At 39.2% G+C, this 22,668-nt stretch overlaps 1 protein-coding gene across 8 annotated transcripts in view; it reads right to left on the bottom strand.

The window, feature by feature from the left end:
* The window catches only part of RGS12 (regulator of G protein signaling 12), a 181,772-nt gene that overhangs the window by 91,098 nt on the left and 68,006 nt on the right, over window positions 1-22,668 (bottom strand). The window contains exon 1 of one of the 8 annotated variants that reach the window (XM_073342644.1): window positions 17,839-18,279. The exons of the other annotated variants lie outside the window; for them this stretch is intronic. Coding sequence (XP_073198745.1) covers window positions 17,839-17,904 — 66 coding nt within the window. The 5' untranslated portion in view covers window positions 17,905-18,279. Of the gene's footprint in view, window positions 1-17,838; window positions 18,280-22,668 lie in introns of those variants that run through there. 8 annotated transcript variants of the gene reach the window in all.

The following is a 22,668-nucleotide window of genomic DNA, read 5'->3' on the forward strand; positions in this document are numbered from 1 at the left end:
CAGTTAAAAACTGTAAAGTAACATTTCTTAGCCCTGGTCTACACTACAAAGTTAGGTCAATGCAACGCAGCTTACATAGACCTAACTCTCTAAGTGTCTACATTAAAATTTCTCTCCCACTGATGTAACTGCCCACTACACCTACTTAATAACTGCACCTCCACAAGAGGTGTCGAGTCAATGTCGATGTAGTTCGGTTGAAGCAGTGTCAGTGTAGACACTGCGTAGCTTACATTGACTGTTGCTGATGTTGAGAAGCTGTCCCACAATGCCCCACACTGACAGTTCAATCAGTGCAAGTGCTCTGGTGAGGACGCGCACCACTGACACAAGAAGCAAAGTGTAGACACACTCAAGCAATGTAATTACTGCACAGCTATATGCCGATGTAAGTTAGGTCTACTTAAATTTTGTAGTGTTGACATGCCCTTAAGGAAGAATAGTATGATTTCCAAACAAACATTAAAAGAACTCCTCCAGTTAACTGACTTTAGTGCTTGTGATAGGTGATAGAAGGCTTTAACTCAACTGATTTAGCATGTGTTATAGACAGAGTGCCTTGTCCACACTATGCAGTGTAGTTGTAGCCGTGTCATTGCCACAGAGACAAGGTGAGTGAGGTAATATTTTTTACTGGACCATCGTCTGTTGGTGAGAGAGACAACTAAATGCAAGGTGCAACAGATTGTTTAGCATAAGTAGTTAGCACATATTTTAAGGGACTCTTCAAGGTAGAATGGCCAGTTAACACCTCTACAGTCATATGACAAAAAGACGGAGTTAGCAGGTTTGTTGTAATAAGCCATATCAATTGCACCACTAAATCAATGATATACCTGAGACACTTGGACAATGTTTTCATCCTCTGGAGATTAAACTCCCTCATAGATTTCCACCACAACTTCAACCACAACCACTTACCCATTAAACTCTCTCTGGAACACTTCCACACTAGCATCAACTTCCTGGACAATCATCTGGAACAATGGAATCCAGAGAACCATATACAAGAAACCCACATATCACCGCATCTACCTTCATAGATTCTGTAACCATCCCAAACACACCAAGAAATCTGTTATCCATAACCAGGCACTCAGCTACCACAGAATATGCTCTGTAGAGGAAGTCCGGTATATACACCTTAACACATTTAAAACCACCTTTACAAAAAGAGGACACTCCATCAGAGAAGTAGATCGCATCATGGAACAGGCCACCCAGACAACCTGAAAGAACCTGCTTCTATACAGAAATAAAACTCCATCTGACCACACACCCCTAGTTGTCACCTACCACCCCAGACTGGAACCCATATGGAGTATCATCAAACAACTACAACTCAAACGCAATGGGGACACTATCCTGAAAAAAATCTTTCCCAAACACCCCACTTCTGGCATTCAAACCACCCCCCCAACTTCTCCAAGCTCATCATCAGAAGCAAGCTCCCCACAGACCAGGACACACCAACTCAAAGCAGCACCAGATCCTGATAGAACAACAGATGCAAAACCTGCAGACATATCTCCATTGCTACAATGATCACCTGTCAAGATTCATGGATCCTAGACATGCCTATTACAACAACATGTGGTACACCTCATCCAGTATATTAAATGCTCCAATAACAACTATGTGGGTGAAGCCAGACTATCACTATGCTCTCAAATGAAAATGATAAAAGACAAAAACCACTCACCTGTGGGTGAACACTTTTCACAAAGCCAATCAGTCTATATCTGACCTATCAATCCCCATCCTCAAAGGAAACCTGCACAGTACATTCAAAAGATGAGCCTAGGAGCTTAAATTTATATCTCCGCTAGACACTGAAAATCATTGAACAGAGTCACTGGATTTATGGCTTATTACAACAATCTGTAACGCACTAAGGTCATGTCTACATTTACAAGCTTACAGTCGCACAACTGTACCAATACAGCTGTGCCGCTGGAAGATTGCTCACGCAGCCACGTTATGCCGATAGGAGAAAGCTCTCCCAGCAACATAATAAAACCAGCTCAACGAGTGGCGATAGCTATGTCAGCAGGAAAGCATCTCCTGCTGACATAGCACTATGCACACGAGCATTTATGCCGGCAAAACATATGTCGGTCAGGGGAGTTTTTTTTCACACCCCGGAGCGACACAAGTTTTGCCAACGTAAGTGTGAATGGAAACATGGCCTATCTCCCTCTTTTTGTCCTATGACTGCAGAGGTGTTACCGGATACTCTACCTAGAATAGTCCCTTACAATATGTGCTAATTACTTATTCTAAACAATCTGTTACATCTTGCATTTAGCTGTGACGCTCAGAGTACCTTTCCCAGCCTGAAGAGGAGCTCTGTGTGGCTCGAAAGCTTGTCTCTCTCACCAACAGAAGTTGGTCCAATAAAAGATATTACCTCATCCACCTGCTCTGCCTACAGTAGACTTTTAAAACATATTAGGGCTTGTCTATACGGGGACAGTCAGGTACATTAAAATGAATTAACTCATGGTGTGAAGTTCATTGTGCATCAATTAATGCCACACACAATAGACACACTATTCAGCAGGTTTCAGAGTAGCAGCCGTGTTAGTCTGCATCCGCAAAAAGAAAAGGAGTACTTGTGGCACCTTAGAAACTAACCAATTTATTTGAGCATAAACTTTCGTGAGCTACAGCTCACTTCATCAGATGCATTCAGTGGAAAATACAGTGGGGAGATTTATATACATAGGGAACATGAAACAACAGGTGTTGCCATACACACTGTGATGAGAGTGATCAGGTAAGGAGAGCTATTACCAGCAGGAGAGCGCAGGGGGAGGGGGGGCCTTTTGTAGTGATAATCAAGGTGGGCCATTTCCAGCAGTTGACAAGAACATCTGAGGAACAGTGGTGGGGGGGAATAAACACAGGGAAACAGTTTTATTTTGTGTAATGACCCATCCACTCCTAGTCTTTATTCAAGCCTAAATTAATTGTATGCAGTTTGCAAATTCATTCCAATTCAGCAGTCTCTCGTTGGAGTCTGTTTTTGAAGTTTTTTTGTTGAAGAATTGCCACTTTTAGGTCTGTAATCAAGTGACCAAAGAGATTGAAGTGTTCTCCAACTGGTTTTTGAATGTTATAATTCTTGATGTCTGATATGTGTCCATTTAGTCTTTTACGCAGAGACTGTCCAGTTTGACCAATGTACATGGCAGAGGGGCATTGCTGGCACATGATGGCATATATCACATTGGTAGATGTGCAGGTGAATGAGCCTCTGATAGTGTGGCTGATGTGATTAGGCCCTATGATGGTGTCCCCTGAATAGATATGTGGACACAGTGGCCTGAAGTCACCGTAGTTTAAACCTCCTCCAAGCTACAGCAAATTAAGGCCACTTTACTTCTGAATGAGCGTGTCCATGCAAGAGTTTAATGTGCATTTAATTTATGAACATTAACTTCACACCATCAGTTAATTCATCTTAAATTTTCTGAGGCCTGATCTACACTTAAAAGATAGGTGGACATAGCTATGTTGCTCAGAGCATAGGTGCCGACTCCATGCGTGCTCCGAGCACCCACAGAAAAAGAATAGGGGATGCTCAGCACCCACAAGCCAGAGTGGCTCTGGCCCCAGGGCTGGCTACGGATCAGCTGTTCACCGCCCCAGGGGAGGTGAAGAGGAGTGAGCCGTGGGCATGCAGGGTGGGGTCTCAGGGGAAGAGGTGGAGCGAGAGCGGAGCACCCACTAGGGAGGAAGGAAAAAAAACAAACGAACAAAAAAAACTCAGTGCCTATGGCTCTGAGGTGACCCACTGAAAGAGACAAGCTTTCAAACTCCACAGAACTCTTCTTCAAGATACATAAGTACATTTTAAGATAGCCTAATCTATAATTTAAACTAATCTGCCTTTGACAGCTGTATTTAGTACTAGTTAAAGTTGTTAATGATTGCATTTGAATTTACAGTAATGGGTTCTAAACGTGTTTGTAAATGCTTAAAAAAATTCAATTTACCTTTGTCAGAAACAGTATGCAGTCAGCATTCAAAGGCAGCAATTTCTCGCTTTAAATCTTCAGTAAAAGCTTGTCTAGATTTGTCCATGAGAGAAAGTTGCAAGACCTGATTTTGTAAGTAGTATGGTGATCTCACTTTAACACTTTATGGGTCATGTTCTACTCTCAGTTGTCTATGTAGAATACTACTCAGAGCACTTATGGAACAGATTTGATACAGTATGTGTATAAATATGATTTCACGGAAATAACTTTTTAACATGGAACCAGTAAAAATTGGTAAGCTATTTAGATTCTACAGTATACATGCACAGATCACTGATTTTATTCAACATTTACACACCTCTCTGATTCCTACACAATTGCATAATTCCTACCTCAAGTAAAATGATAAAATACCATAAAATCACCTGGCTACTCTCATTTATTGCTCAAAAGAACCTGGAACCTAATTTTAATGATATTTCTAAACATAATAAAATATTTTATTAAAAGAAAACCTGTTACTACAGTTTATTTGAACTCTGAGAAACCCTTAGACTTTTATTTTGCTATTTCATATCAGATATGCAATTTTGTTTTTTTACAAAAGTATTTAAGTTAGCTAAAAGATTGTGAGAATAGCCAAGAGTAGAAATCTGAATCGTATTAATCATTCAAAATATTTTCACATCCAAATTAGAACTCAAGAGATCCTGGTTTCCAAATAACTTCAATAATAAAGACATGTTTATATGCCAGGAGTGTGGTGGTAACCAATAAATGAAATTAAAAAAAAAAAAGAAAAAAAAAAGAATTAAAGGCCTGCAAAAACAAAAACATCTTGTAGTATCTTCCTCGGCAGGAATCCTTCCTGCTTACCCACTTGGTATGTCTATGCATGTAGGAGGTAGACACTAATGTTCTTCCTTGCAGCTTATTACAGAGTCCTGATTACCTATGATTAAAGTAAGGCGCTTACAATGCAAAAGACAGCAACATAAGCCATGGCCTCCCTATTGGCCTCCCCATGGACTCCCTATGGAAAGGAGTCCAGGAGAGCTGCCTGTATTTTAAAGAATCCTTATTGAGATGATAGGAACAAACCATCCCGATGTGTAGAAAGAATAGTAAATATGGCAGGCAACCAGCTTGGTTTAACAGTGAAATCCTTGCTGATCTTAAACACAAAAAAGAAGCTTACAAGAAGTGGAAGATTGGACAAATGACCAGGGAGGAGTATAAAATATTATGCATGCAGGAGTGAAATCAGGAAGGCCAAATCACACTTGGAGTTGCAGCTAGCAAGAGATGTTAAGAGTAACAAGAAGAGTTCCTTCACGTATGTTAGCAGCAAGAAGAAAGTCAAGAGAAGTAGTGAGACCCTTACTGAATGAGGGAGGCAACCTAGTGACAGAGGATGTGGAAAAAGCTAATGTACTCAATGCTTTTTTTGCCTCTGTCTTCACGAACAAGGTCAGCTCCCAGACTGCTGCACTGGGCAGCACAGCATGGGGAGGAGGCGACCAGCCCCCTGTGAAGAAAGAAGTGGTTCGGGACTATTTAGAAAAGCTGGACAACCACAAGTCCATGGGGCCGGACGCACTGCATCCGAGAGTGCTAAAGGAGTTGGTGGATGTGATTGCAGAGACATTGGCCATTATCTCTGAAAACTCATGGTGATCAGGGGAGGTCCCGGAAGACTGGAAAAAGGCTAATGTAGTGCCCATCTTTAAAAAAGGGAAGGAGGAGGATCCGGGGAACTACAGGCCAGTCAGCCTCACCTCAGTCCCTGGAAATATCATGGAGCAGGTCCTCAAGGAATCAATTCTGAAGCACTTAGAGGAGAGGAAAGTGATCAGGAACAGTCAGCATGGATTAACCAAGGGCAAGTCATGCCTGACTAACCTAATTGTCTTCTATGATGAGATAACTGGCTCTGTGGATGAGGGGAAAGCAGTGGATGTGTTATTCCTTGACTTCAGCAAAGCTTTTGACATGGTCTCCCACAGTATTCTTGCCAGCAAGTTAAAGAAGTATGGGCTGGATGAATGGACTATAAAGTGGATAGAAAGCTGGCTAGATCATCGAGCTCAACGGGTAGTGATCAATGGCTCCATGTCTAGTTGGCAGCCGGTATCAAGCGGAGTGCTCCAACGGTTGGTTTTGTTCAATATCTTCATTAATGATCTGGAGGATGGCGTGGACTCCACCCTCAGCAAGTTTGCAGATAACACTAACCTGGGAGGAGAGGTAGATCCACTGGATGGTAGGGATAGGATACAGAGGGACCTAGACAAATTAGAGGATTGGGCCAAAAGAAATCTGATGAGGTTCAACAAGGACAAGTCCTGCACTTAGGACGGAAGAATCCCATGCACCGCTACAAACTAGGGATTAGGGGTTACAGTGGACGAGAAGCTGGATATGAGTCAACAGTTTGCCCTTGTTGTCGAGAAGGCTAATGGCATTTTGGGCTGTGTAAGTAGGGGCACTGCCAGCAGATCGAGGGACGTGATTGTTCCCCTCTATTTGACATTGGTGAGGCCTCATCTGGAGTACTGCGTCCAGTTTGGGGCCCCACACTACAAGAGGGATGTGGAAAAATTGGAAAAAGTCCAGTGGAGGGCAACAAAAATTATTAGGGGACTGGAGCACACGACTTATGAGGAGAGGCTGAGGGAACTGGGATTGTTTAGTCTGCAGAAGAGAAGAATGAGGGGAATGAAGATTTGATAGCTGCTTTCAACTACCTGAAAGGGGGTTCCAAAGAGGATGGATCTAGACTGTTCTCAGTGGTACCAGATGACAGAAAAAAGGAGTAATGGTCGCAAGTTGAAGTGGAGGAGGTTTAGGTTGGATGTTAGGGGAAAAAAATTTCACTATGAGGGTGGTGAAGTACTGGAATGGGTTACCTAGGGAGGTGGCGGAATCTCCTTCCTTAGAGTTTTTAAGGTCAGGCTTGGCAAAGTCCTGGCTGGGATGATTTAGTTGGGGACTGGTCCTGCTCTGAGCAGGGGGTTGGACTAGATGACCTCCTGAGGTCCCTTCCAACCCTTATATTCTATGATTCTATTATCATATTCCACATGGACCGTCTGAGGCTCCAGGAAGGGGAAATTCCTTCAAGGCATATCCAATAGCCTTAAGTTCCAGTTGAGAGATACTCTGTGAAATTCCTCTGTGCACCACTGTCCTAGCAAGTAAGGAAGACCATATGGTCATCCCAATTCCTCAAGTTCATGAAGAGTTTCACTGCAGCTTGTTTCAAGAAAGGCTTATCTTAGAGTAGTTTATTGGGAGATGCCAGCTATTTGAGGGAAGGCACTACTCTTTCATATTAGCAGTACCACAGACTTTAATTGTCTTACAAAGTTAAAATGGTAAGTTATGATTCTGGGATAGAGGGGGGTTGAAAGCAGTTGCCTTTTGACATCCTCAGCAATGATTGATACAGCACAGAACAATGTTATTTAATAAAGGCATTGGTTTCAATCTGATAGCTGCTTAAGGGTGTACAACTTGAGATGTCAACTGCACGGGGAAGTCTAAAAATATCCTGAAGTTTATCTTTCAGGGACAGAAGCTGGATTTCGAAATTGTTGCAACATTTAGAAGTCTACATACCTTTGGCAGCCAGCACTTCAGAACATACCATAGTTTTGAATCAAAGGACATAAAACTACGTGTCATATATTTGTCATCCCTTAACCTTCTCTTTGGTCAACTAAATAGATTAAGCTCCTCTAATCTATCATCATACGACAGGGACTCATCCTCATGGACTCTTCTCTGAATCTTCTCCAATTTTTTAACACACTTCTTGAATTAGGCACACCAAAACTGGATACAATATTTCAGTATAATCTCATTTGTGCCAAACACAAAAGTAATATAACCTCTTTACTCCTACTTGAGAGTCCCCTATTTATACACCAAGAATTGCATTAGCCCTTTTGGACACAGTATCACTCTAGGAGCTCATGTTCAGCTGATTATCCATTACTGCTTCCCACCATTCTGTAAGTATGGCCTGTAAGTCTTTGCTCCTAGCTGTATGACCGTATATCTGGTCATAATGAAATATATATATATATTGTTTGTGTGCACCCATCTTACAAACAATCCAGACCACCCTGTATCAGTGACCTGTTCTCCTCATTTTTACCATTCCCACAATCATTGTGTCATCTGAAAAATTTTAGCAGTAATGATTGTATGTCTTCTTCCAAGTCATTGATAAAAAAGCTCAACAGCATAGGGCCAAAAACTGATCCCTGAGGGGCCTCACTATCAACACACTCAATAGAAAATGATTACAATTGCATTTTCATAACCATCAGTCAGTAGTTTCTTAATGAAAATGTCATAGTACCAAGCCCTACAGAAGTCTAACTGTATTACATCAACGCTGTTATCTTTATCAATCAAGCATCAGAGGGGTAGCAGTGTTAGTCTGGATCTGTAAAAGTGGCAAAGAGTCCTGTGGCACCTTACAGACTAACAGACGTATTGGAGCATAAGCTTTCATGGGTGAATACATCCACGCATCCGATGAAGTGGGTATTCACCCACGAAAGCTTATGCTCCAATACGTCTGTTACTCTATAAGATGCCACAGGACTCTTTGCAACTTATTAATCAAATATGTATTCACATCAAACAAAGATAAAAAGTGAGATTGACAAGACCTATTTTCCATAAACCCATGTTGATTGGCATTAATTACACTAATTATATTACCCTCCTTCAGTTCTTTATTGAATCCCATATCAGCTATCCGACTGTTTTGCCCATAATAATGTTTTTAGCAGAAGTTGCGATTTTCAAGGAGCCTGAAATTCAATGGGAGTTGAGTGCCTAGCTCTCTTAGACACCCTTGAAAAATCTCAGAAAGAAGTGTAGAACATTTTGTAAACACTTATATCATGCACTAGCCTGCAATAAACCGTGATAGGGTTCCTAGATGACAACACTACAGTAGCCTTAACGGGATACGCCATTACTTTCCTCCTACATCTAGCCCTCTAAACTAAACCAATATTTGGGGTTCCAGATTACAACAATATGGGGAAAATATCAGATACATGCACCCGCCTCCAACTCTCATCTTCTCATATGCCTTTTGGCTTTGCCCCTTCAGTTCATCCATTTCAGCCTGATGTTAACGCATCTCAGTGAGAGCAGACTCCTCTGTCCATGTCCCATAATTGAGACTAAGTGGAGGCTGTAAATTCCAGAAACTATTTACCCTTCAGAACCTCTTTCTAGAAGCTATGAAGTTCAATTATTTTGAGGACTTCTGTGTGAAGTTACTAATACAACAGGAATCTTAATAAAAACAAGATTAGTAAAAGAAATTGAAATTTAAAAATATATATATGGTTTGTTAAAAACAGACCAAGGTTTACAGATCTCAAGCAAAACTACATAAGGTATTCATCTTGTATGTCCAGACAGGCAGCCTCACTGGCTGTCCTCGCACCACCAGATCTTTGCTGTGGACAGAGATCTCCCTCACTGATGTTCTCACGACTTGCTTATTAAGCCTATAAATTGGGATCAGTGTGCAAGTCAACACATTTCCTCTGATCCAAGACAGCTATCTCCACTTTCCAAAGTGCTTTTCTCAAGATACCTATACACACAGAATATGGTCTGGGGACTAGCTTCATTCTCTAGGAGATGGACCACTGAGGACACCAAGACTCTTGCGATTCATACCCACCTTTCAAACATTTAACTACCTAGTTCAGAGAATGCATTTCACACATGAGGTTGTCTGGTTGTATTAGTTTTGATCAACCTCTTGATAAACTATCCCAAGCACTTTTTTTTTTTTTTGCCAAGATATATGAATTATGGCCAGTTGCCCAGATCCTCTGTCACACCATCAGAAGCATTACGTTATGTATCCTTTTTTTAACATTTTAAATTTATTAAATTTGAGTGTTTGCAAAAGTTTACAGTTTTTACTGTACTGTACTTCCATGACCCTTCTGGGGATTTTACGCCATAATTTGGGAAACCCTATTCTAAAATATATTTGACAATCAAAATTTAAAATATATAGATATAATATAATAAAAGATATATTTGTTAAATATATTTTAGAACTTTACTCTTGCATTTTCATTGTAATTAGTCATCTCAAATATATTTCTTGACCTAAACACCAGTAATTAATATTATTTCTACCTTCTTTTTAAAAAATGGTTGTAATTGATTTTCTGATGTAAGATTTTGTGAACAAGATCCTCACCCCAAAGCCAATTAAATAAGGCATGTTAGATAGCTTATTGCTTTCAGTTCTCTTATGAAAGAGGGTATTTACAATAGCTAATGGGAAAGACATTGTAAAAGTAACAATTCACAGGGAAAAAGAATCAATTTAAACTGCTGCACATTGTTACTCAATGGAGAATTAACTGAATATCTTTTCTACAGAATGTCCTTTAAAATTGTTTTCTTATCACATACTTTATCTAAGCTACATAAAAACAAAATATGCATAGCAAATCTGGCAAAGAAGAATAAATATTTTATTGCCACATTCAGAATTCCTCTAAGAGCTAGGTGATCCTATCAAAACAACTTTTTTTGCATGAACAAAAACAATTAAATAACATTTAAATCAAATGGCTAAAAATAAAATCCACTCTTAAAATGATTTTGATTAAAAACTATGTATGTGCTTTCAATAAAATACAAATAAAATATTGTACTATTTATGATAAAGAAAAGATATATGTAATACATAATGCACATACATTAATAAACAGGTATATATTATGAACAGCTGAATTTGTAAGTATTAGCCACATTTAAGTTTTTCAGTTAAACTTCAGAGTAAATCTGAATGTTAGGTTATATGATCAGGCTCTTTATACACAATTTCCTTAACGTAGGTAGCTATGATGAAAAAATAAAATATATGCCAATCAGAGTTTGTGTTAAAGAAAATCATATATTATTCCAAAAGTTTCTGATCTAACATTGTTTTAATGTAGAAGAGACAAAAACTAAGCCAAAAAAACGCAATAACTCTGAAGCCGATTATAATACTCTCCTCTAATTTTCACTGCAACACTGCCTTGCGTTGGCTAAATATAATTCATATCACTTACCCGCTCTTCAAAAGAAACAGCAGTTATTTTTGCTAACAGTACTCTTCCTAAATTCATCTTCACTTAAGATTGAAAAAAAATTCCTTGACCCATCAGCTACTCAAAGATTAAAATATATGATTCAGCCCTATTCTGTGCCTGTACATGCCAGTAAAGTTTAAAGGCATTTCGTATGAAGTTCTATTTTACTCCCTTTATGTTACCCATAGCAACAGGCCACTGCAGGAAGCTGTGGTTCGTCAGGGATTCAGATTAGATCTCAATTATCTCTCACAAAAATGCAAGATCAGTTCATATAAATCATGCTGTGATTTCATTTAAAGTATATCCTATAACAAATCAGGAAAATAAAATGAAGTGTGGTTGTGTGATAACCATTTATACAGTAAACCAGCTTCTAATAACTTGGCTTTTAATAAATCATTACTGTTAACCACCTTTGTTGTAGTTGTAGAAACATTTCCATAATAAAACACTGTTTTTCAGAGGTTTACACTGACAGACCAGTAGAAAGTAAAGCACCTCAGAATGGCCTGTTACATTAAACTTTTAAAGTGGCTAGCACTACAACTTACATGTAAAGATCTACATGACAAGGAAACTTTGTATACAGGGTTCATAGATTCATAGATACTAAGGTCAGAAGGGACCATTATGATCATCTAGTCTGACCTCCTGAACAATGCAGGCCACAGAATCTCACCCACCCACTCCTGAGAAAAGCCTCACCTATGTCTGAGCTACTGAAGTCTTCAAATAGTGGTTTAAAGACTTCAAGGAGCAGAGAATCCTCCAGCAAGTGACCCGTGCCCCATGCTACAGAGGAAGGCGAAAAACCTCCAGGGCCTCTTCCAATCTGCCCTGGAGGAAAATTCCTTCCCGACCCCAAATATGGCAATCAGCTAAACCCTGAGCATATGGGCAAGATTCACCAGGCAGATACTACAGAAAATTCTTTCCTGGGTAACTCAGATCGCACCCCATCTAACATCCCATCACAGGCCATTTGTTCAACTCATGAGCAAACTATTTCAGAGCAAAATTCTGCTCTCAGATCATCATAGCAGAGCTCGACTGATATTCTGCACTCCCTGCTTACTGTACACACTACCCATGCTTCACTGATGTCAAAGGTAGATATATATAGGTACTGTAGGAAGAGCAGAAGAAGAAATCCATCATGTGACTCTAAGAGTGGACAAAGCCTACTAAATTTGTCTTTTATCGGTGTTTTTATTCAAGTGATTAAATTTGTCCACAGTAGCAAATTTCACAAAGTCTGCTGCCATTTACAAAAAAAATCAAAAACTCAATTGCTTTTATTTCTGCAACATTCATAATACAAATATATTATTTAAAAGCCTCTAGAATTGCCTGCTGCATCATTTCTAATGTATTCCCTCTGTGGACCTGCTTAAAGCACTTCACAAACATGAATTCAGCCTTACAATACCCTTGTCAGGTTTGCAAGTATAAACCTCCTTTTACAGAGGGAGAAACTGAGGCACAGGGAAGTTTTAATGCCTTTATACAAGATCACTTAGCAAGTTAGCATCAGAGGCAGTTGACGACTTAGATCTACTACTATTCCCATCCCACGTTCTAACCGCTAGACAACACACACTCTTTGTTTAGTACAGCAAGTAACCAACATTTATGTCCCTTACTGATTTCATTTAGAGTGAGATTAGAGAACAAAGTTTACTCCAAACACAAGATGAAGGTAGAGGTAACAAGCCCTATTATGCAAGCATTCCAGAAACACAGACATAAGGTATGTAATTGAACAATATACATTCTGTGAATTGGGACTGGTTTGGATTTGATTTTCATCCTTTAAATTTTATTTATCAGTGCAAGTGTCTAGTGCCTTTGAAGTAAACTTGAAGAAAGAAACTTTGTTACACATATTATATCCTCCATTATTTAGGGGCTTAGCGTGCCAATCAACTAAATGGTCTTGTCAGAACAATATTAACTTTACCACATGTGACAATTAAGCATTAAAAACTAAAGCAAGCATCACCAGGAAAGGTTTTATGTTTAAACATTACATATTGCTTTTTCTGAACCACATTAAACTAGTAAAGCTATTCTCAAAGAATCAACAACAGTTTATAAAATCACCAATATTTTTTAAATTTAGCATTAAGTGCCAAATTCTAGTTTTCTGTGCAAAGCCGGAACAAACAGGTTTTTGCAAGGGGATCTCTGTGGGGGCAGAAACCCTTAATATCCACAGAATGCTGCCTGTGCAGCAACTGTAGTCAATTCTATTGTTGCAAGTGCGCTGGCCATGTAAATGCCCATCCTACAACACCACTTCAGAAAGAACCATCTCAGTCTACCTCTCCATGGAACATAAGGATTTCAGCACAATATCTTGTGTGGCCTGCACCACCCACTGCATAGTAAAACAAAAGTGGTTCCCTTACATTTGATGCAATATGATTCACCTCAAATAATTTTGGTTCTCTTTTGCAGTATCTATTTTATTTTACCATCCCACCACTACCATCACCTCCCGCAACCCTCCCAAATATTTTTTGTGCAGACTTTGTCGCAGAATACAAAACATTTCCTTTGCTGGGTATAAAATGGTGACTGATCTAGGTCTGGGAAACCTGATCTTTGGGGTTAGCTCTCGCTCCTCTCCTCGTGAGTGTAGAGGCCTACACTGGGAAAAGGAAATTTTTCTATCCTTTAAACTTCAAGTCTTTCTGCTGTAAAATTTCATAATTATCTCTGTGATCTGTCACATTCACATTTCATGTTCCTGGTTCACTACTCTGGTTGTTCTTCCTGATGTCTGTGAGAGTGCTCATCATATATAGAATTATTCTTTATGTTTAGTTCTTGTAGTTTATAAAAAAACTTTTCCATGGAAGTAACTGAGTCTGGGTCTTTCCTTCAGGAGTATAAACTTGAAACACTTAGATCACCTGTGATTCAGTATGATTGAAATCTGCTTTCCCTATGCCAAATAGTTTCCAAAAGCAGTACCTTGGAATTTATTTTTATACCCCGTTTATCATTTCATAAGTTATCAGGTTTCCCTCTTTCCTCATTGTTTCGGTCTACACAATTTTCAAGATTACTAACTTTTCCAAAGTCCACATACATGACTAAACATACGAATATTTCTATTCAGTGCATTATAAATCTGCCACAACACCTCTCCATTGGTTCCAAACGGAAACACCGCATTGGGAGTAAGGGTTTGTTGGAGAACCGACAAAGTATTCTAGGGCCAGGTTTGTTCTGGGAATTGTATCCTTGAGAATAGCACCTTTTTCTCCACTTATCCAAATGGAGTGCTTCCCAGAGAAAGTGAGATGACTGTTTGCTCACTTTGGACTTTTTCCATCAGGTACTGTACTGAGACAGTGAAGTGAGTTTGAACAGAGCATGAGGCGTGGCAGAGAACAGGATCTAAAGACCATGGTAGCACAGGATGAAATCCAGCTCTTGTTCTGTAGTGATTTTTGACAGCCTTATTATATTGCTCTTAATATTGCACCCAGCACTGCTTAATATTCTGATTTATGCTAAGCTCAGCCAACACAGACACTGTTCAACAAACTAGGCCATGGAGTTCCGTTTGGACTTCATCGCCTCATTGCACCAGGTCTTTAGAAGAGCCCTGATGTCTATGCTGGGCAACCTGACACCATGACGCTAGAACAGCTGGACTGCAGAAGGCATGACTTCAAATCACAAAATAGTGAGTAGCTTGTACAAGAACACAGCAACCATACTTACATGGATGCTGGGGACAAGGTGCATGACATTGTTACCTGAGATGAGGACAGGGCATCACAAGCAAGTCAGAGACTTCCTGGAGAATGTTCCTGTGGAAGCCCTTCAGAGGGAGTACAAATTAAGAGGATTCTTGTCTAAGATGTTCACTGAATGGTGAGTCAGAGTACCCCAGAAAGTATCCTGCTATGGAAAGACCAATTGAACTAGTGCAGCTCTAACACATGTGCTTCCTATCCACATAAGCACCAGAATGATTTGAAATAAACACATACAGCTGGAGACATTTGCAAGACTTGCTTGTAGCTGGTGTACGTACTCACAATAAAACACTAACATTAGGAACACTGTGTGTGGGCAATGTTTTATAAGGATTCCAAGCACTTGTACTTGGTGCAGGAAACCTAATAATTCTATAGTGTAACAGACAGAGTCACTGATTTTTATTTCACTGAAATGAACTTGCATTCCATGTGCACATTTTTTTTCATCTAGCTCACAACGAAAGCCTGTTAATGATGGTGGCTGCAAAGAAGCCCTTTTAAAAATTAATTTCCCTCTATTTTTTTCCGGAGTATCTCAACAGCTGCTGTATTCAAAATGTTAAATTATTTTGAAACTATGTTTGTATTTATAAACCAGCCAGAACAAAATCAGATAGCCCAAATTTGGAAGGGGCTAGTCTATAATACTCCAGCATATTAATTTACAGAAGCTATTAATGAAAAATGTTAAAATCATGACATAGCAGCTCTAAAATGACCAATTCAGATGTATCAACAGAGGCATCTGTAAGTCCACATTCATCTGCTTTGAAACTAAAAAGGGCTGAGGGGCATAAAACCCGGAATTATGTCTTTTTCTCTCCCCATCCTAGAAGAAGATATTTTTTTCCTTTTGTCTACATGGTTGCAGGAAGAGAAGCCTGAGAGAAAGGCAGAAATGACAGAAATGACAGAGTCAAGATTAGTTTTGGTTGAACAAAAAATGAACGTCAGTGAGCAAAAAGAAAGAAGAAAGCAAAAAATCTGCTAAGCAACTAGGAAAAGGGAAAGCTCTCGTAGTAAATTTGGAGCAGGCAGAAAACACTGTTTGGCTAAAATATCTTCATGCTCCTTTACCTTATATCACTCTTTTCTCATTCTTCACTATAGGACAAAGAAAATAACCATTTGCATGAAAAACGGAGCAAGAGAATTTTGTTAGGAACATCCCATTTAATTCAAATGCCCTTAGTTATTGAAATAAAAAAATAAGATAGGTGGAAGAAACACAGACAATAATATACAAATAAAATTACTTTTAAAAAATGATTTTCAAAAGTTTTCCATTAGCTGTCAACTAGTACTTTTTGGCAAGTTTTTGCCTGCTCCTAAGTAGTAAAAAGAGAACATACATTCCACTAGTAGAAAAGGAAAAAAGACTCCCATCCAATGCATTTTAATTTAACTATATCAGCAGAAGGCAAAATTTCTATTTAGGAATATATCCTAGCATATATACTCCTTTTGAATTTATACTTTACATAAACAATTCAAAGACTACACAACTGCAAAATTTGTTGAATACTAAGTTTTCCAATGTAACTCGTTTAGCAAAATGAAGAAGCCTAATTCAAATTGTTGTTGAGTGCCCTCTTCTGTCAACAAAAAATGCAAGTTTTACCAAGATTTTTGTGCACATATTTTCAAAGTTTAGATCCAAACAGACATTTGTTAAACAGAGAGCTAGTTTGAAAACAAATATTTTGTCCTCAAAGCCATATTTTAAACACTTAAAAGAAGTCTTTTGACCCCTTTAATTATAAATTGACTATTGAAATTAGCCTTTTTCATAATTCAAAAACATATTGTTGCTCGGTAAATACAACAGTTTTTTGCAAAGTGCTGATCAACGTATAAAGTTTAAGCCATCTGAATTTCCTTGACAGATAAAATTGTTTAAAAAAAAAAAAACAGGAGTGAATGTTAATTGCATGTCCAGAATGAAAGAAGATTTCATACGTGAATTACAGCCCGATAGTAAAATTTAATTAAATGACACATAAGGAGGATATGATTAAGTGACGGATCACCCACACACATTAAGCCTCTTTGAGCTTCCTCCTACCCCCAAACTGAGTTTCAGAGTTTCAGATTATTGCAGCCCCTGCATTAAAGGACTGCTCATTAGTAATGTAACTAGTGTACTCACTTCTCTTTTTAAGTCTAGCACTTCTAAAATACACATTTCCCTTTTCATTTTAAAAAACAGAGACTTTTCCTTAATCCTAAAATGAATCAGCAAAAAGAAGCTACAGTTTGAGACTTTCAAAAACCAAAGCCTAGTAATATATTTTGCCATTATCTGCAAAATGTGTGTGTTCTGACTAGCAAGAGATTAAGAAAAGAGAAAAAATGAAGCTCCAAAAAGTTCCAGAAGTTATATATTCTATAAACATTGTATAGAGTAAAAAGTTTTTATCTGGTAATTAATAATAAGCCATCGGTAATCTGAATTGTTGGCTGAATATCCAAACCAAAGAAAATCATCTAATCTATACACCTTGGAAACAACTGTGACAATTAACAGATACCTTTCTAAGTTTAAAAAAGCACCCTTATATCATGGATACAAGAGCATTACAGTTTGAAGAAAATAAAGTAACTGCCAATATGACAAAAAAGGAATAAAAACAAAATCCACTAGAGAAACAACTTTACAACTAGTGTACAGTTCCCACACTTGTAAAACTTTATGTTACTCAATCTATATTGAAAATACATCCATATAAACAGCATATTGATTAAATTCTCATTAGAGCTCATACAGAAAGTCAACTCATAAACACTTATAAACTTTGTTTTGTTAAAAGTCTAACTTCTTAGAAATACTTTGTATTGCATTAACAAAATTCCTTAGCTTTGAAAACTACCCTTTAAAGCATATTCCTGCCCTCTGTTCATTTTAGATAAACAAAACTTTATACTTACAGACACTTGAGTAAGAGTAAAAGCTTTCTCCATGTATAAATAGTGCCTGAGTAATGTTTCTCTCATTGTTAGGAAACAGTCCCCTTAACTTCACTGTTAAGCTCTTTCTGAAGTTGAACACATATTTACTTCTTGAGAGGCCAGTAAAATAAATGAAGCTTTCAACCTATTGTCCTTAATACTACCTCTCTCATTCTCCTCCTCCCCAGTGCATTCCCCGCCCTGACTAAGTACTGGTTCTGTATATATGCCTGTCTAAAGAACAAACTGCCTGCGCTCAATCTTTTAACACATTGTTTAGGCAAGTTATACATAATAATAAAGTTTCTGTCAAGATAAGATGCCACTGGAGAATCTTCTACTGCAAAACGCATTTAATGAAGGCCTAAGAGCCTCAGTTTTAACGTGTATGTCCAAACTTGTTTAGGTATTAAGTCAAATATTTTCCCCTCCAAATTAAACATTTTGTTTTTAATAAATTCCTCTTAAATGAACATTATATGAATGAATCAGGTCATCAACTTGTATTTTAAATATTATGTTTCAGAAACAAACTAACGTTAACTTAAAAAGAACACTTAAAATTGGTATAACTAAGCTTAGAGAAACTTCCTTGCTTTCTGTTTCTGGGCATGCAGCTGCATGTTTCTTCATGATCGCAATCACCTGTGCATATTATGCCATTTACCTCATCTTGCCTTTCTGCTCTCTGTCCTTCTGAGTAAGAAAAGTATTGAAATTTACAAGAATCCTGTTCCAGGTGAAGTATTCTTGTAAATTTCAATACCACACCTACTCATCAGAATGTAGCAGACAAGCAGGGCAGAGATACATGTGTAATATTATAAAGGAACCCAAACATGGTTTGCACAGCTAAGAAACTAGGATTTCATCTCTTTTTCAGCCTTTGGTTTGGAGACAGGCAGTAGGGAACGGGGTAGCAGTTTTTTCTGTATCAAGAGAACAGATAAAATGTATTTGGTGATTTCAGAATAACTTCTAACTAACAGGTGTCCATATGGTAGAAACACCTCAGGTGGCACCTTTTTGGTATTCTCACTTGACAAACTAACTTGCAAATGGATTGTAGAGACTGAATGGCACCAGCTTTTAGCAGAAGCCCCATCAAGTCAAAAGTGAAGCAGAGTATCAGAACAGTATGAGGGAAGCTTGCACTGCTGTTGCCCATGCTATACATATCCTGTGAATAAACAGAAGAATTCCATCTCTAGAGATGGCAATCCAACACATTTAATAAGCTCTTAATTCATTAAAACATGCACCAAGCCTCTAGCAGTCTCACTCAGCAACATCATGTGGGGCAGAAGCTCAATCACCCACCTACAGGGTGGCCAATTAAAAGCCATGAGAAAAAGTCACATCATCCAGAAGCAGAAACAGCAGAGTGGGGAGGGAAGGGTTAGGGGAACACTAGGCCAGCAAGTGACTTCTTGCCCCATCCCTGGACCTGAACTACACTGATGATTCACTGACCAAAAAAACTTAATTAACGCAGGGTTAAGGTTGCCTGGTAATAATCCTGTCCCCTTCCAGAATGCTCATTTCAGAAAACCCAAACTTTTGAAAACCAGGAAATATGGTAAGATACATGCCAATGCAACCTTAACTCTGACCCACTGGAGGTGGCAGTAGCCACTGGGAATTATCCCTTTCCCGGACACTTGATAGATCCAGTATGCCTCATTTCAGCACTGCTTTAAGTAGGTTGTCTTAGTAGCAGGGCACAGGTGTCTTCATTCTATGGGGATTGTCAGCAGTTAGCTGGGAAATGAGTATGGACTGTCAGTTTTATGATGGTTATGACATGATATGATAAAAGTATAGTTTTAGATGGCATTGTGTGCATAAAGGTGAAAGGGTTTGAAGATTTAGCAGATATTGTGTTCTTTTAGTGAGGTAAGCTAAATCTAAATGGGCGGCACATGTAATTAGCTCTTATTCAGTACAATGCAAAGGCAGCGTTATTGGCATATTGGAGCATCACTCAAGGAGGGCAGAGTTAAGGGTGTGTGGACACGTACCTTAACTCTGTATTTCCTGGTTTTCAGAAGTTTGAGTTTTGCTGAATCCAACATTCTGGAAGGGAACAGGATATCACCAGACAACCTTAACTCTGCTTTAATGAAATTTTTCGTCAATTAACGTCCTAGATGGGCGCCGTTAGTAAGCATTAATGCTCATTTAGGCAGTTTCAGTTATCATGTAGGTTTGCAGGTTAGCCCTACTCCTCAATAGATAGAGATTCTTGACAGTAGTAACAGCACCATGGGACCCAGGAGCTTGCTTTTACCCAACTGCACTGCAGAACAAACTTCAATTAACAATTTATTTGAGGGGAGGGGGCGTAAATTGGTTTGAATGCAGAGAAGGGGAAATACAGAGAGGACTCTGGGGAAAAGGTTAATAGTCACAATATAACAGCAATAAGTAAAGGCAAAGGAACTGGAGGGTAACAGAAAAGGGTCAATTAAACCAGGAAGGGGGGGGGGGAAGGACTAAACCAGGGGTCTCAAAGTCCCAGCCCGCAGGCCATCTGCAGCCCGAGAACCTCCCCACTGCGGCCCATCGAGGCGAAACGCATGCAGACACGCTGCCGGCAATGTCTGCCGCAGGCGCTACCCCACACGGCTCCTACTGGCTGGGGGAAAGGGACAGAGATACCATCATTAGTCACCAGGCAGAGTCAGCCATGGAGGCAGCATCATTAGTTGCCAGGCAGAGTCAGCCATGGAGGCAATGTCATCTTTTTCCGCAATGAATATAAACAAGTCAAAATACCAAACACAACTATCTGATGCACACCTTGCTGCAATCCTGAAGGTTTCAACTGCTTGGCCACTGAGGCCAAACATCAACAAACTGACAGAACTGAAGCATTGCCGGGTGTCTGGCAAACACTAAAAACTCTCTGGCAGATGAAGAATTGTATAAAGCGTATGACAGTTTTATTATTTCTAAGAAATTCAAAATAAAACATACAATATAAATGTTTTCTTTTCTGAACACCACCTTCAGTGACATTATTGGCCCACTGGAAGAATTTGAGGACTGGCATTGGCCGTAAGATAAATTGAGTTTGAGATCCCTGGGCTAAACAAACATTGAGTACAAAAAAGAGATTACAAAAACTGAGTGATGTTGGAAGAAAATAATGAGTAAAACAGGTATGATTAAAGGAAAAACATAAGACAAGAAGTAGTTCAAAACAAAAAAAAGAGCAGTAAGTAAATTAAAATCAGACAAGAGTTAAGATCTAAATAGGAAAAAATGAGAAATCACGAAATAAAAATAATTAACAAGGCAAACAGGCAAGGATTAATATAAAAATAGAAGAGCAAAAGTAAAGTACAAAAAAAAAAAATCTTGTGCTTCTTTCTTCCACTACTTTTATATCTTTAATGTTGTTTGTTTTGGGCCCAATCTTGCAAATGCTCACTACAGAGCACAGAACTTACTGCTGTGAGTAGCCATTAAGACTATTTGTGGAAATATGCATTTTCAAAATGGGGCCTTTTTGAATGTAACAGTCTTACATGAGTGAATCAGCTTGCACACTTTTTGAGATTATATAAATAATAAATGTTTACATCAAATGCAGAATGGTATTTTTAAGGTAGGTAAAATTTGATGCCCATCAACGCTGTCTGTGTCCCTTTAATCTATTATTACAAATTACAAAATATTTGCTGTATCAAAACAAACCTAGTAGTAATTATTGGAGTATACTGGTTAGCGATAACAGCCCTAACTCAGGAAATCACTTAAGCATGTGCTTAAGTCATTCCTATACAGAAAAGTACTTAAGCATCTACTAAAATCCAGTGGACTTAAATGGGCTTTAAACACATGCTCAGGTGTTTTCATGAATAGGGATGGCTTTCCAGAACTGGGCTTATAGGAAAAAAACAGGAGTTACAGTTCTGTCAGAGTTTCTGACATAAACCTAGCTCCTCAAGATTTATCAGTCATTATTTTTTTATTTTGGTTTTACAAATTATTTATAATCAGTTCAGTCATTTTTATTTAGAAATTGGAAAAATACACTCATTATTTCGCATGTTGGATTTTTGAAACAATTTGTAGACTATAAGCTGCTTAACTTTCTAAAATGAAATTTTGCAAGGAATTACTTCCTCAAAGGGACTATTTGCTTCTAAACACATGCATCCTGGAGAGGAGTACATGGCCATGCAGATGGTGTTGATGGGAGGGCTTTGGCCTCCTCAACCCTGGGATGCTGTTCTGGGAAGGAGGACTGCGGGGGAAAGATGTCATCCATCTGACCAACAAGGGAAATATTATCTTCAATTCGCCAACCTAGTGAGGAGAGCTTTAAACTAGGTTCAAAGGGGACAGGTGATTAAAGCCCAGAGGTATGTATAAAAAGTTGTAAAAATTATGGACAGGTCACGGGCAATAAACAAAAAAAATCACAGAAGCCCTGACCTGTCCCTGACTTTTACTAAAAATATCCCTGACAAAATGGGGAAGGAGGAGGGTCCAGCACCCTGTCCTTCCTGCAGCAGCTGGGAGCTACAGGGACCGCAGTGGCTGCGAGGGGTCCCCCTGCCGCCCTGTGGGGGGTCCCCGCTGCCAGCAAAAGCAAGGGAGCTGTGGGGGCTGGGCCTGCCAGCAGCAGAGGCTGGGGAGCTGTGTGGGGCCCCTGAGCAGCTCCAGCCTCCCTCTGCCACCACCACTAGGAGCTGGGGGGGGGTGTGCAGAAGGGGGACTGCCCATGGAGTCTAAGAGGCTGCAGGGGGTGCCCCTACCAGCGGTGGCGGCTGGGGAGCTGCGGGTGGCCCCCCAGCC

Source organism: Lepidochelys kempii, chromosome 4 (assembly GCF_965140265.1).
Source record: "Lepidochelys kempii isolate rLepKem1 chromosome 4, rLepKem1.hap2, whole genome shotgun sequence".
In the NCBI taxonomy this organism is placed as follows: Eukaryota; Metazoa; Chordata; order Testudines; family Cheloniidae; genus Lepidochelys; species Lepidochelys kempii.